At 38.5% G+C, this 16655-nt stretch overlaps 1 protein-coding gene across 1 annotated transcript; it reads left to right on the forward strand.

Annotated features, from left to right (window-relative positions):
• Positions 1 to 3080: 3080 nt before the first annotated feature.
• On the forward strand, positions 3081 to 12324 carry slc40a1 (solute carrier family 40 member 1). Its single transcript, XM_027168339.2, has 8 exons — positions 3081 to 3399; positions 3536 to 3603; positions 4019 to 4178; positions 4324 to 4439; positions 7456 to 7582; positions 8322 to 8570; positions 8683 to 9327; positions 10109 to 12324. Exons 1-8 carry the CDS (start codon positions 3366 to 3368, stop codon positions 10417 to 10419), a joined length of 1710 nt encoding a protein of 569 aa, XP_027024140.1. The 5' UTR covers positions 3081 to 3365; the 3' UTR covers positions 10420 to 12324.
• The last annotated feature ends 4331 nt before the right edge of the window (positions 12325 to 16655 follow it).

Raw genomic sequence — 16655 nt, forward strand, 5'->3', positions numbered from 1 at the left:
CAAACGGATCTGGGGTCAGCTCATTCCTTTGTGTTTTTACATCTTATCGTAATCATCCCCCAAGAGATCAGCAGGAAAAAGGAGAAAACAATCCAAATCATCCAGATTTCTTTCTAAAACTGACATGACCTTGTTTTATCTTTCATTTTTATTTTGTAGTAGCATGATGTTATTTTGTGTCTCATTCGCTCCAAGTGAGAGAAGAGAGGCGAGGCTGGTCGGAGGGGTAGACTTTTGTATAGCCACTATAACAACACAAGCGCAATAGGATCTAATATAATCTGCATATATTTCAACATTAACAAAATTTGATTAATAAATAAGACCTCGATTGCTGTAGTATAAGAGGAATAAAACGCTTCAGGACACCATGATAGCGGTAACCACACAGTAACCTCACACTGACAGTGTTGGCATCATTGATTATTTCACCTTTAAAGTTGCCTTTAAATCCTTACTCAATCCTTCATCTAATAAATGTACACACCATGTCAGAAGTATCATTATTTCTGTACTTCAAATCCGTAAATATCTAACGCTCCACTTACTGCATATTACTAAATATTATCCCTACATTCTGTCATTATAATTTTATTATGCTAGCATTAGAGACAGAATAATAAAGTAATTGTGTTTATATGTGCTTATGTATACATCATAATCCAAATCTGAATCACACAATTAACAGTACAGCATGGTATACAAATATATCAGTAAAAATAATAATGATAATAATAATACAATTAAATAAAGAATACATAATTATATAGTTAATACTTACCTAGAAGTGGCAAAAGTGGCAATACCATTCTCAAGGAGGTGGTTTGCCCAAAGCGAGGCTCAGCCATTGCACTTAGGCTGTGTTGACCCTTGCAAAGTGGTGGCACAAGTGTTTAATGCTCCGTGTTGTTTATCAGAAGGTCAGGGTTCAAGCTCCAGCACTGCCAAGCTGCCACAGTTGGGCAACTGAGCAAGGCCCTTAACCTTGTGTGTTATATCGTATATCAAGTGCTATATTGTAGCTGCCCCCACGCTCTGTTGGGATATGTGAAGAAAAGAATTCCACTGTGCTGTAATGTATATGTGGTGATAATAAAGGCTTCTATGCAAACTTTCAGAATTACTGTTAAACAATATGAGAACTTTTGGCAGATGATATCCGCCAGCATATATGAAGCTATCCCATTAGGAACCAGTTAATGGTACTGTGGTGGCTTCTGTCATTTGTAGACAATCACCAACACCGCAGAACACATGGATTTATTAGATTTAACTAGATAATTAGATTATAAATGTCATAAATGTGTCTCTGAGAAATTGGAAGAGTCTAATCCCAGAGCTTTTTACTACACAGTTGTGCCAGGTTTAGAGCTCAAATAAAAGGGCAGAGAGACAGAACGTCTATTTGTTCACCGATAACAAGTGGGTGAAACCATTTCTGCTTATTTGTGAAAGTATTTCTATATCTGTATCATGCTATTCCTAATGTGTCCTGATGTCTTATTTCACTTTATCTTGACTGTGATCGTCAACCCATGATAGAAGCCATCTGGTGGTTTTTCATGGTAACCCTACTGGAATCTGATGGAAACCATTAAGCCAGTTATCACACAGTGATGATTAACTGGTTCCTAATAGGTTTCTGGAATGTTTTTACCCATGATACAAGGCAGAATTGTGGTGTTTAATAGTACTCAGAATGTTCCTCATGGAAATCTAAAAGTTTCTGAAGGAAATTATTAGATTTGCGACATGTGATGGAAACCATTTTATACCTCAGTATAGACCTTTGTTTGAAGAAACACATCATACTTCCTTTTTCATTTTTAATCCTAAAGGCTGACTTCTCAGATTTTAATTTTAATTAAGTTCAGTTATGGATTATGTCAACCTAGGCTTCTCTCTCGACTCTCTACAATCCTATTAAATAATGTGTACAAGGTTGAAGTATTTTTTTATCCATCCCTGTAGAAAGTCACAATTATTCATGCTTCAGTTCTTCTTTTCCACTAAGACCAACATTCTCAAAATCAATACCAATTTTAACCAACTGAATTATTACTTTTGTGTTGCTGATTATTTGTCTTATGTGTCACTATATTGTAATGAACTTTGGTCGTTATGATTTGATTTAAATGAACTGCAACAGAAACGTGAGACCTCTGTGAGATTTAATAAAATTCTAAGATCTGTGGGTTTATGTGAAAAGACAGAGGGATATTATTAATAAGCTGAAACGTGTCAGAAGCCAGACTTTAAGGTAGTGGCTTATGTCATTACAATATAATGCACATTCCTGCGGTTGCCCAGGTCTGAGGTTGAGAAACAATGACTTCACTGCATACGGGTCACTGCATAACGACACATTTCTGAGTAATCAGATCGACGCTGTTTGCAACCAGATACACGAGGCATGTTTTGTTTTATCACATTATTTTGGTCTATCATTGCAGTTGCCGTGTGTATCTGCGGCAGCTGAAGTCGCCGCAGTGGCTGAGCTGCATTACTGGATTTTCAGTCGGATGTCTTTAGCTTGTCCGTGCATCCGTCGATCTGCGTGTCCGTCTAAGGGTCTCATTAATACGATAGCTGAATATTTGTAGGATTTATGGAACGGTATCAAGATCACAGCAATTCGTGTCAAATTCAGTAGCTTCTTGAGTCCGTCGAGTAAGAACGATTACTTGACCCCCAAACAGTATACAAATAATATCGTATTAGGTAATGGATATGCAGTGCAACATGATTTAATCACATCTGAGAAAGTATAATAAGTCTGGAGCCATAAATACACTATCCGTGTTAAAATAGTGCATCAAAACAAAACTATCCCATGTTTTTTATTTCATTACATTCAAAACACTCATATGTTCATCAACACACCGACAAAGGGTTTATAAAGGGTTTATAAATGTGCACAAATTGTGTGCACTTTGGTAAGAAACAAGACAATGACAAAGCAGGTTTTGTTTTTCCTCTCTGAAAGAAGAGGTGATAAACAAAGCACAAAGTAGAGCTCGCTTTGTGATTGGCTACAGCTGAGTCACGTGTCAACGCTCTGCAAATTGCGCGTTCATAAAGCGCTTCGGAGGCGCGCAAGAGAGGTAAACAGTTCGCGAGGCGCGTTCTCGGTGGATTCTTTAATTCACCTTATTCTCGGTAATAAAACCTCGAAAAGGTTTTTATTTCTTTCCGACTTCAGCTACAGTGATAGCTAAGTTTGGAAAGGAGAGGACAGAGGAGTAACATCCGTGCGATTTGCCGTGCAGTTCGTGTGTTTTTCAGGAAATCGCTCGACTTTGACCAGGAATATTATTATATTTCGATTTTAATTCTATTATTGCACCAAATATACAGAGTGAAACATGGAAAGCTCAAGTAATAAAAAGGGCTGTTGTGGTAAGTGAGTTAAAATAAGATGCATAACAAAACAACACAGTGTAAAATACACTCAATTCTAATGTGTAGAAATGTGTAGAATTTTTATTATAAAAAATTCTATTTAAATTCGAATTATGTTTTTTTTTCTTTGCAGATTCTATGCGTGACTTTTTCACATCTGCGAAATTTCTGATCTATGTTGGACATGCTTTATCAACCTGGGTGAGTCTGCTGTAGCCTTAACTGAATTAAATACATAATAATAATAGGTTATAAAAGGGTTCAGTGATAATTCTAAACGAATATGTTGTAATTATTTGTTGTAACAATATGTTGTAACTATTTCTGATTAGTTATTGCTATTATAAGAAATGCATTTTTTTATATTCAGGTAAAATAAAATGCTGAACATGTTTTTTTGTTGTTGTTGTTAATGTCAGTAATCGTATATATAGATGTTATTCTTTTTATAAACCTTTAATTGGAAATGTGCCAATAAATCATTTGCGACTGCAGTATAAATTAGAAAAATTCATGTATGAACCACTAATGGAGATGTAAAAATAGCATTCCATGATAATTTTTCTGCTTCTCTGGTAGTTTTATGAGCTGAGATCGTTGTTGATTTGTCTCTCAGGGAGATCGCATGTGGAACTTTGCAGTGGCTGTGTTTCTGGTCGAGTTGTACGGAAACAGTTTGCTCCTGACCGCCGTGTACGGCCTGGTGGTGGCTGGATCAGTGCTGCTGCTCGGAGCCATCATTGGAGACTGGGTGGACAAAAACGCTCGGCTCAAAGGTAAAAGTTCTCCCTGTTTACTGCTCGGTGTTCACGTGCATACACTCACACTCGTCCTCTGGAACAATAAGCAGCGTATAATATCTAATATCTGATCCTGCAGTAAGCGTATGGTGTTACGGTGTTGATTCATGTTTGTTTTCAGTGGCCCAGACGTCTCTGCTCGTCCAGAACAGTTCAGTTATCTTGTGCGGTATCCTGCTGATGCTGGTTTTCAACTTTAAAGACCAGCTCACACACCTCTATAATGGATGGCTGCTGGTGAGTGCCTGATTAATTGTGGGCTAAAGTGTCATAGTTGGTGTAAACCTCTCCATATGCAGCTTATGCAGAATTAGTACCAGTTAAAATAGTACATGCATAATTATTTTTGCTTGTTTTTATTTTAGTTACTGAGTTAAAAAACGTACACTTTTAGCTACAGGTTTGGAGGTTTGAACAATTATTAGCTACTTTCTTATTTTTTACCTACAACTACAGTTTGTTTTGGTTTTAGTAGTTTCTAGCTACAAATCTTTAGATTTTACAATTTAAAATTGAGTACATTACAGTACTTTTTTAGGTATAGTTTGTATAGTGTTTAGTTGTTTTAAACTCCAGTTTTGGGGTTTTTGATATTTTTGTAGTTACAGTATCTTGAGGTTTTAACAGTTTTGAACTAAATATGTTGCAACAGATTAATTTTGCTACAGTTTCAATTTTGCAACAATTATCCGGATTTTAGCATGTTTTAGCTACGATTTCTTACATTTTTGTGTTTATATAAACCTTTGGTCATGAATTGAACCAAGTCAGTGCAGGTGAATTTATTCATCATTTAAACAAACATCAATAAACACCCATGTTAAATATCTTGATTACTTTCAATTCAATTCAAGTTTATTTGTATAGCGCTTTTTACAATAGACATTGTCTCAAAGCAGCTTTACAGAACATAAACACAGAGCAGAAGGTAAACATAATTAATGATAAAGGAATTAACGAATAATAAAAGAAATAAGAATTAACAGAATAAAAATTGTTTACTGATTGTTTATTAAGCCTAAATTTCACGATTTGTTAATATTTAAGCATCGCCAAAATCTAAAGTTATGCGTGTAAAGTCATAAAGATTTTTTTGTATAGTGCATTTTATTTTATATATATACATATATATAAACCCATGATAGAAGCCATTATATATATTATATATATTTACCCTTTTCAAGATACAGGTGACGTTAAAATTTAGCATGAAAACTAACTATTCAAGTTTAGAAAGTTCCTTTCTTTTAAACTGCACTGGAGTTGAATTGACTGCAAAAAAAGATCTTTTAGTGAAGCTTATAGGTGAAAGGGCAAATAGCAGCTGTCATTTGCCTGGAAATGGATAAGGATCGCAAGGTATGCTGGGATACCGATACCTTATCTTTACGTAAAGGATTTGCTAGTGTTAATTCCAGCAAATTTTCTTTACTCCCTCTATCCTTGGCTTGTTAATCAGTTGTTTATATTAAAAAGAATATTGTTTCTATGTATGTGAGGAATGTTCTGGAAGTTGAAAGGTTAAAGCTGAAGTTGACGACAAACACGATACTGTGTCAGCAGAAAACTGTCCTGTGCAAACGAGGCGTGTTGTTGCCCTGTTATTAGCACAAGACCCTTTTTTGCACAGCTGTTACCTGGTAACACAGCTAAAAAAAAAACTAAAAAAAAACACAAGCTCATTTCTGAACGTAAATAGGCTCATGAAGGACTAACATAATGTAGTATCCTATCAGTAGTAGTGGATTTATGTTACATAAGAAATAGGGGAGTGCCAATATTTTGGTTCAAGGTATAAAACTATTGTTCCTACTACCGTTAGTATTAGTAGAAGACAAATAACTAGTATGATTAGAACTAATGAGTAATAACAGTGGTTGTAATAGTATTGTTCTTATTAGAAGTGATAGTTGTCGCGATATTAGTATTAATATAATATATAACCATTATAAAAAGTAATATATCAAGATAAAAGTTAATATATAATAGTAGATAGTGTTAGTAGCAGTTGTGATAGTTGGTTGTAACAGTATTATAAGTTCTAGCGTTAATAATTGTTTAAAGCTTTATTTGTCAAAGTAAAGGTAGTTGTAGTTGTGTTAGTAGTACTGGTAATATTGTTAGCAAAAATAATAGTAGCGGTACTAGTATTACTAATTGTAGTACTGTAACATTATTGTTAGTAGAAATGAATGTTTTTATATTAGTGGAGCAAGCGTTAGTATTGTAGTAGTGGTAGCAGTGGTGGTAACAGTAGGGGTTTTAACAGTATTATTATTATTAATATCAGCAAGAGTGTTGCTAGTAATAGTACTGTTATTAGTAGAAGTAAATGTAGTTGAAGTAGCAGCAGTATTAATATTAATTGTATTAATAGTAGGTAGTATTAGATATAGTATTACAGTTGTAGTAGTTTGTTGTAATGGTATTGCTATTATTAGATCGAGCAATAATAGTAGTAACAGTGGCAAGAATAGTATTATTATTATTAATTACTAGCAACAGTATTAGTAGTGGTAGTTCTAGTAGTTGGAGTACTGGTTACATTTTTACTAGTAAAGATAGAAGTAGTAAATAATAGCAGTAGTTATAATTTGGGTATTAGCAGTAGTGGTACAGTAGAAAGAGTATTAGATGTATAATAGTCATAAAACTGTAATGTACTCTCTTGTTTTATATACATTGCTGACCTGCACACACTATGTATATTGAGGTCTTTATTTAATCTATACACCGTAGCATTGTCTGTAAATGAAATGTGTCACTATTTAATTAGCTTTTACTGTCGTTAGTTATTTAGTCTGTACTTTTGAGGGTCACCAAATTCCTTGTGTGTGCAAAATATACTTGGCCAATAAACCTGACTCTGATTAGTAGAAATAAGAGTAGTAGTTACATTATTAATAGTAGTAATAGTAAAAGTCATATTAGTAGCGGTAGTCTAGCAGGAATAGTATTATTAATGTTAGTAAGAGGTATTGGAGGAGTAGTAGAACTAATCTTTAATAGATCTTTAATCTTTAACTTGTTTTGAGGGCACCAAATTAATATATGTTCATCATTTGTGTTGATTCAGGGATTTATTGGCCAAACAAGCTGTTTTTGTGGCTTCACAGATCTTTTTGTCGCCATATTAAACTCCAGCTTGGCGTGGAATTCATAAATATGTTTCATTTTAAAAGTTAACATTTAATACATGTTGGTTGCAGTCGATGTGTACGGATATGTCACAGGTTTGTTGTTGTCGTTACAGACGTTTTGCTACATTATGGTTATCACCATCGCCAACATTGCGAACCTGGCCAGCACGGCCATGTCCATCACCATTCAGAGGGACTGGGTGGTGGTGGTGGCTGGAGATGACCGCAGCAGCCTGGCAGGTCAGAACACAACGCCGATCCTATACGCGATGTTACCGATGATACACAACACAACTCAGTGTTTCAGTTACAAGAATAAGAACGTCATACATTTTCTGTAAAAAAAAAAATCTGTTTATAGTTAACAAGTGTTCTCGCTTATAGCAGCTATAAACAGTCGTTTCATCACAAGACTTTCTTTCTTTCCTCTCTCCCGGAAATTCGGTGTATGTTACCAAGAAACCAAGTGTTTTATGATAAACAAAGGACTTTAAAGGGTTAATAATTCCAGAATATAATTGCATCACCGACATCATCATCATTATGACCACCACCACCACCATCATCTTATGCAACTTTATGCAAGGACTTTATAAAATCTCTAGTTAATTACACTTCCAAGTTTGTTTGCAGCATGTTAATCACTTTCTTTGAGTGCCATAAACCCGCTGTAGTAAAACACTTGGATGAAATCCTGCTGATTTATTCGGTTTCTTCCAGCACAGTCACGCAGATATGGGATTAAATAACAGGACATTCTGAATTAACGATCGCATATTGGAACGATCGGAAATTTCATTCACCAGAGGAAATAAGGGTCATAAAATCTTATTGTATGATAATAATATATCGCTGCGTTTATTGGATTCAAAGCTTAAATCCTGTTAATAAGTTTCTTATAACAGCATTTCTTTGAGTGAGAAATGAGTGATGAGTTTTGTTTTTTTTTTGTTGTTGCTTGTTGAACTTTCTGTTCTAGATATGAACGCCACGGTGAGAATCATCGACCAGCTGACCAACATCCTGGCCCCGATGCTGGTGGGCCAGATCATGGCGTTCGGTTCCCATTTCATGGGCTGTGGTTTCATCTCAGGCTGGAACCTCTGCTCAATGTGTCTGGAGTACTTCCTGCTGTGGAAGGTGTACCAGAAAACTCCAGCGCTAGCCATCAAGGCAGGACAGAAAGACTCTGAAAACCAGCAGTTGAAGCAGCTCAATGTTCAAGGAGGTGAAACTTTTTTAAAAGAAATATATGTTTTTTGTCATGTTTTATCATTTTTAGAGGAACCTCACATCTGTTTCCTTCGACTGCTATTCATTCATTTATGACCTTCTCTCAGAACTGGAGAACGGTGAAGGCCTGGCTGAGGGTTCACAGCTGATGAACGAGGGATCTGTGGTGAAGTCCGAGACAAAGGAGAAGCAGACCTGCTGCTATCAGATGTCTGAACCCCTGCGCACTTTCCGTGATGGCTGGGTCGCCTACTACAACCAGTCCATCTTTTTCGCTGGCATGTCGCTAGCCTTTCTGTACATGACCGTCCTGGGCTTCGACTGCATCACCACGGGTTACGCTTACACACAGGGCCTGAATGGCTCCATCCTCAGCATGCTAATGGGAGCCTCGGCTGTTTCGGGTATCTGCGGCACCGTGGCCTTTACTTGGGTGCGCAAGAAGTGCGGCCTCATCCGGACCGGGTTCTTTGCCGGCATTGCTCAGCTGTCCTGCCTCATGCTCTGCGTCGTGTCTGTTTTTGTCCCCGGCAGTCCCTTTGACCTGAGCGTCTCTCCCTTCCAGAGCATGATAAGCCACCTCCTCGGGGACAACGTGCCGCTGCCTGAGGCTCCCACCATGGCCAGCTTGATCACCGCCAAACCCCAGGAGATGCTCAACATTTCCACCATGCAGGCTGAAGAAGTCCCGTACATCGAGTCTTATCTGTCTGTCAGTCTTCTTTTCGCTGGAGTTATTGCTGCTAGAGTGGGTAAGTTGTGTTGTGTTTTGTTTAACAAATGACCTTTCATTATCACAAGTTCACTGCACCGTTAAAATATTGGCATTAATTATTAATTATTGGACAACCGAAAGGCCAGTCGGTACACCGATTTAAACCTTTGTTCAGAGTATCACCCTAAAGGAGCTGGCCCAGTTTGGTGTAGAGAGTTCGAAAGCTTGCTGACCTCCAAAGTTTATAATGGGAGTCTATGGGAAAAAAGGCCACTTTGAGACCCGGTACCGGAAGTACCGGTATTCAGATCGCTTAGAAAAGTAATAGTAACAAACTTCAGACCAGCGTCTACAACATATCTGAATTTGGTGCATGTGGCTCAAACGTAAAAAGTAAATTTTTCTTCTTTATGTTTGCCCTGTTTAAAATAGAAAGAAAATAATGGGGGGGGGGGGGGGTATAAAGTTTTGCAATCAGCTGTACTTTATGTTATAATATGAGACGAACAGTGTTACAAAGCGCAGACACTGGAGACTTCTTTCCTCGACGATAAACATCTCCATACAGAAACACTTCACCGTATAGACCTTCATTTGTGCAGCGACCATCAATCACCTCGCTTCGATTAAGCCGTTACTATAGAAACGATTCCGATTCTCTTAATTACTCGCTTATTGGAAACAGTAGTCAAATGTCAGAGTGACACAAGAGCTGTAAAGTCAACCTTTGAGGCCAATCGTCATTTGTGCTTATGTGGCAGTAAAAGGAGAAGAAGAAAAAAAGCTGGATCTCATCAGGTGACTTGGTTCTCTTTCAGGTCTTTGGTCTTTCGACTTGACCGTGACCCAGCTCATCCAGGAGAACGTTGCCGAGGAGGAGCGAGGGGTCATTAACGGCGTCCAGAACTCCATGAACTACCTCTTGGACCTGCTGCACTTCATCATGGTGATCCTGGCGCCCAACCCCGAAGCTTTCGGCCTGCTCGTCATCATCTCCGTGTCCTTTGTCGCCATGGGGCACATAATGTACTTCAGATACGCCTTCAGGAACCTCGGGGCTCGGCTGTTCCTCTGTTGTTCGCCCGAGCAGAAAACGGATATAGACACACCCTCACTTCCTTCCGTGTAAGCCGTTCAGAAAGACACTTTCTTATCCATGCTACGAGGATGTGGGTGTTTTTTTAATTTTCATTATTGCTCAGAAACACTGCTAAGATAAGTCGTACTCTCGACAACGTGTCCATTCGCCTCCGAGACGCTCCAAGACACAAAGGAAAAAAAACCCACGCGTAAAAATGCCATCGCTCGTTATTTCCCTTTTATCGTGCTGCATGTGACCTGTATTTATTCCCGCTTTGCTACTGCATGCTTTATTCAGTACCGTTTCAGCCGTATCGTTACCTAGCGCTTCGTTTGCTGTTTTTTTTATTCTCGCAGTTCAGGGGTCGCATTCAGGAATACACAAGATCAAGATCGTTGTCTGACTTGCGTCTGATCCATAGTCACTATGTCAGCCGTGGTGGTGCTAATGTGTTACTGCAAAAGCCTTGCACTCGCTCGCGCAGTTTTATTATTTTTTACTCTCTTAAAATCCAAGGTGGAATTGACAACCACATCAGGGTGAGTGAGGGGAAAACATCCGTCTGCCTTTATATACATTCCAGGTGTTCTGTGAATAGATTCTAGTACAGTACAATACAGCATAATATCATATAATAAATAGCCTTTTCTGCTTTGTAAGCTGATGCCACCTTGAGGTTTTTTTTTTTTTTTTTTTATATATATATTTTAATCAAAAAACATGAGCAATGCATTAACCTGCAATATATTATAGTCGATAATATAGTCGATACGTTAAAACAGCTATTTTTCTTTTTTTGTCGCACATGGCAACCTATCGGGGGGTTATTTTAAGAAGTTGGCTCTTTGAGTTATTCTGCATGTTCAAATCAACAGCCTTTGATTTCAGTCGTGCAAACTTTTATTCTTTCCTTATTTTCTTTTTTTTTCCTTCTACCCCAAGATTTTTCAAACACAAGCACTTTAAGTGATTAAGGCTTATTTAGCGCGTCAATGCACATTCAGGTCCATTTAACATTTTGCACAATTTCCTGCCATAGCAGGGTTCCAGCTGCACAGATCCAGCTTTAATAATAAAAAAAAAAAAAGAAAGAAAAGAGAAATTGTACAAGGTGAAAAAGAAGAAGAAAACCAAACCACCATCCTCAGCCCTGAATACATCGGTCTTGCTTCGAGTACAAAGTAAACACGGCGTATTTAATCTTTCAGCATGGGTTTGGAGGGACGTGTCGAACATCCTGCCAAACCAGAAAGTGCAGACTGCAGAAACTTCCTCTGCGTTTTTGTGTCATAAAGAAGGTTTGAGAGAAGCAGGTCAGCTGTAGAGGACATCGAGGGTGTTCTTCAGCTGAACGCTGAGTCAGCGTCGAAGGAAATGAAGGGCAGCTGGTCTCTGTCTGCACACGCAGGTGTTCTAACAAGAAGTTGATTCTTTTTTTTTTTTTTTTGCCCCAACTAACATGAGCACATATCCAGCAACAGAACCGGACAACTGTTAAATGTTAAGATTCTTGCTTCAGGTCTTTTACCTCAAACTCAAACTTGGCTATTTAGCTATTTACTACTTTACTGAATGTTTGTGACAAAGAAATGATGTATTGTCTTTGATATACGAGTCTTTTTTGTACATCTGTAAAATTTTTGGTGTTTGTGTGTAAGTATATATATACACACACACACACACACACACACACATACACACACACTCGCATACATATATATATATATTCTAGTGTTGTGTTCTATTGAAAGGTCTGTCAGCTTTCCTGCTTTAATCCTTATGTTATAGTGTTATAATGAAACATCTCTGTAACACGCCGTACGAGACACGAGCTCGACAGACGTGTGATGCGGTGACGCTCCACTCAGATGGAGGAACTGCAAACAGCTCAGGAGTTGTATGTTTCACGTGTATGGTTTAAAAATTTGCAATAAAGACGTTTTTTTTTCTCCACACACAGCAGCCGTGTGTTTTCTGCAAGCACTCAAAAACTAAAGAGCTGATCTCACAAAAGTGTCCTGGCTTGCACTCACCACTCGTTGTGCAGGGTCACATTCCTGCTCTCATTCATTCAGAGTGGCCTCTCTCACTGAGAAACAAGCCAAAACATTCAAACGACACGGAGAGTGAAAGCGCACAATGTTCTCTGTTTACAGCGCTAATGACGATTCTACAGAATGTTCCCACATTGATATGTTGTGTGTTTCACTTTAACTTCTAGAATTAGCGATTCTTAGACTTTTGAAGTATATGTAGAAGCATGACTTAATTTGTAAGTATATAACACACACACACACACACACACACACACACACACACACAGACCACCACCTCCTCAGCCACACACAGACCACCACCACCCATCCAAACTAGAAAATAGCTGGGATTGGTGAGTGGCCAACATAGTAACATTGCAATTTTACCACAGACATAATCATCACTGGCTCCCAACAGACCGATCCACTGATCCGTTGTTATTTACAAATCGATCAATAATCCTCTCAAACGACTCACTAATCGTTATCGTTCCCAAAAAACGGCTCATTAATAACTGATTACGATAGTTCCCAACAAACCAATCGCCAATTTCTGGCAAACCTCTCAAGAAACTGATCACTAATTACCATTGTTCACAATAACCAATCACTCATCACTGTTTTCCTTCCCACACGCTTCTTTGTTTGAAACTATTCCCATTCATTTAAACATGTACGTTTTGTAAACATTTTTTGTAAACAGCGTATTCTATCCCGGTTCCATGGTTTGACTTGCGAACCATAGAAGATATAGTCAAAATATACTACAACAAATATAGTAAAATGTTTGCCACATATTAAAGGAAGTCAGGGATAAAAGGTCTAAACTATTCCCATTTGTGTCTTATAAATTATAATATAAGGGGGGGCACGGTGGCTCAGTGGTGGCTTAGTTAGCACGTTCGCCTCACACCTCCAGGGTTGGGGGTCCGATTCCCGCCTCCGCCTTGTGTGTGTGGAGTTTGCATGTTCTCCCCGTGCCTCGGGGGTTTCCTCCGGGTACTCCGGTTTCCTCCCCCGGTCCAAAGACATGCATGGTAGGTTGATTGGCATCTCTGGAAAATTGTCCGTAGTGTGTGAGAGTGTGAGTGAATGAGAGTGTGTGTGTGTGTGTGCCCTGTGATGGGTTGGCACTCCGTCCAGGGTGTATCCTACTTTGATGCCAGATGACGCCTGCCCCATGACCCGAGAAGTTCAGATAAGCGGTAGTAAATGAATGAATGAATGAATGAATGAATGAATGAGTGAATGAATGAATGAAATTATAATATAATCACTTTATAGGGGTCTTATTAAAGAAGCCATTCAAATTCCACCCAATCAGACAGACATCACAAACCAATCACATCTCAGAGAACATCCAGAAATCAACATTTAAACCCACAGCTCTATGTTTCAAGCCTTGCTTTATCTACAGCCATGTGCCACTGAGGAACTGCTGAATCCTGTAATTTCAATGTCCATTCACATCTTGAGATAAACACGAGGAAGAGATAAGATAAAGACACTAATCACCTTTTGCTATAAAATTTCTGGAAGACGTGACCTTGAGAAAGTGATCGTCATGATCCGCTCAGCCACATAAAAAGGTGTTTATTAGGCTAAATAAAATGAAGGGATGACAGGAAGTCGAAGTTACAGCATGAAGAATCTATTTTATTTGAGGTCAACAAGAAACCATGTGACCCTTAAAGTCTTTTTTCAGAAACCTCAGGGCAACTTTCTTTTTATAATCTATGATAAAATGGTGGATCCTCCTGGTGATGGAAACCTGTTTAATCTCAAATCCGTTTGCTTTTTTTTTTTCAAACCGAACACAAAGCCAGAGTCTGTAAAACAAATGAGTTTAAATCATCTGTGATTTGAATTCTGGCTTTTGTTAATGAGTCATTCTACTTGGCTCAGATTCGAATCATTTGGCTCACATACGACTTATTACCGATTGTTAACAGGTATATGATCATTTGTCCAGTCAGAGTAGGATTGTTTTATTTAATAAAATAAATGTCAGTGTTACATCTAAGCATAAACGTATACAAAGCGTAAACTTACCTGATTCGACTAACACAAACGAATCAAATAACACTAGGACCCTGACTAGAATAAAGACCTTTTTCTTTTCTTCTACTTTTATTTTATTTATTTTTATTAAATAGAATTAAGTCATGTTAATGAACAGCTCAGATGATAAACAGAGGTTTCCATGGAAACTTTTGGATAATTACAGCAACAGATAATGAAAAGAAAAAAAACGACTCGTGAATCGACTCGTTCACAAACAGGTTCACAAGTCTCTGGCTATCAGGCAGTGACTTTAATTCCAAATCCACTTGAACAAAGTACACAGCTAATTCAAGATGAACTTGACGAACTCCTGAAGGAGAAAAAAAAACCCCCAACAACTCGACACAGCAGTGACTCGGTTTATGTAATACCACGTTTGAGTCCCAGCTGTCTCTAAAAAAACTAAAATGTCCTAAAAGTACATAATTACAGCTGAGCACAACATAATGACAGCTCCAGGTGTCATTTGTAAAAACATGGCAACAGCAATTGCACGGTTTCTGGATCACTAGACCATATCATAGACTCATTTACATGTCTATACGTTATATAAAGAAGGAAGATTTTTTTAAGAGGATACTCAATAGATAAGAGATTATTCTGTAAATGAGTCAGTTCTTATAGGGAATCGGTACGAATAGTCGAACAAGAATTCTGTGGCTCTTTGTGGTGATTGGCGTGTTATTTGAGAATGTGTTCACTCTTTGAAGTGATTGACGTGTTGAGAATGAGTCAGCGCTTTGAGGTCACTGACGGGTCATTTGTGAAGGAAACAGGCACCAATGAAAGCTAGATTTAGGCAACATTAAAAATGAAGCACAATAACATCATTAATTGTAACATTATTAATAATTTAGGTTTTAAACACCAAACGCTAAGTTGTGGATGGCTTCCTTTTTGTCTTCTGCAGTGCTTTGTATCTATTGTCCCCTTCCGTGCTAATTCATTCACCCCACCAAAAACCTGCATGAAAGAGTCTCTTTGACTTCGTAGGAACCGAGTATCTCTCTCTCAGCTCAATGGCTTGGAGTACTTGCACAGATCTCAAGCGTGTAACTTCCAAAATAATTAGTGACATAACGTAACATACGGCTAAGTACGGTGACCCCAAACTCAGAATTTGTTCTCTGCATTTAACCCAACCAAAGTGCACACACACCATGAACACACACCCGGAGCAGTGGGGGTTTTTCGGTGCCTTGCTCAAGGGCACCTCAGTAGTGGTATTGCCGGCCCGAGACTTAAACCCACAACTTTAGGGTTAGGCTTAGGGTCAAACTCTCTAACCATTATGCCACGACTGTCCCCACAAGAAATACAGCATTATATTAAGTGTCCCACCAAGAAAAATCTAGTCCAGTCCACTGCGACACTGTTGTAAAAGAATGCAGTCTACTATGACCCTTAGCTTTAAGTCACTCTTCCAATCTACAAGCAGACATTTGCTAATCTGTACCCTGTAGTGTGTGTTCACTGCATGGACTGGAAAAACTGTCGCTGATGTAGATTAGCTAAGTGTTGCCATGACAACAGATCGGCTTTTGTAGGAACGTGTCCCCATCAGAACTCAAAGGAAATTCACCAATGACAAAACACGGGTTGATGCAAACCTGGACAGTTAAAGCAGGAAAAGGAAGTGGAGACACGATCCATTACAACAAGAGTTCAGCTCATGACTTTAACGACAGTGTGAAAAAAATTATTTCTTGAAACTCTACCAAGGAACCAATGACTGGCTGAATGTGTTCTGTGTAAAAGTAATACTTAAGAAAGAAGGAAGGATCCAAGACCCAATAAGGTCTCACCCTCCTGTCTGAACATCAAGTGAAGATCTCTAGTCTTTACTCAGATCTTTAGGTCACTAGAACCACGTGTTGTAACACCTTGCTTCAAAAGCCGATCGATCGTCTCAAAAACTCAGAACCCTGCAACTTGGGAAAGAAAAAATATGGGCTGTGACGTCTGTAAGGGAAGCAGCAGGTGAAGCTTGGTGAATCCAGCACTCTCAGCTCCAGCACCCCATCAAGGGTCTGTGCTTTACCCAACTGCTCTTACCCAAATTCTAAACCTGGACCAATGACTGTGCCTCTGCAGACCCTTCTGTCAAGTTCCTGATGATTTGCAGACAAGAGCCTCATCCATGAGGTTGATCAGCTTGCACACACTAATGCAGCCGCAACAACC

Source organism: Tachysurus fulvidraco, chromosome 6 (genome assembly GCF_022655615.1).
Source record: "Tachysurus fulvidraco isolate hzauxx_2018 chromosome 6, HZAU_PFXX_2.0, whole genome shotgun sequence".
NCBI lineage: Eukaryota > Metazoa > Chordata > Actinopteri > Siluriformes > Bagridae > Tachysurus > Tachysurus fulvidraco.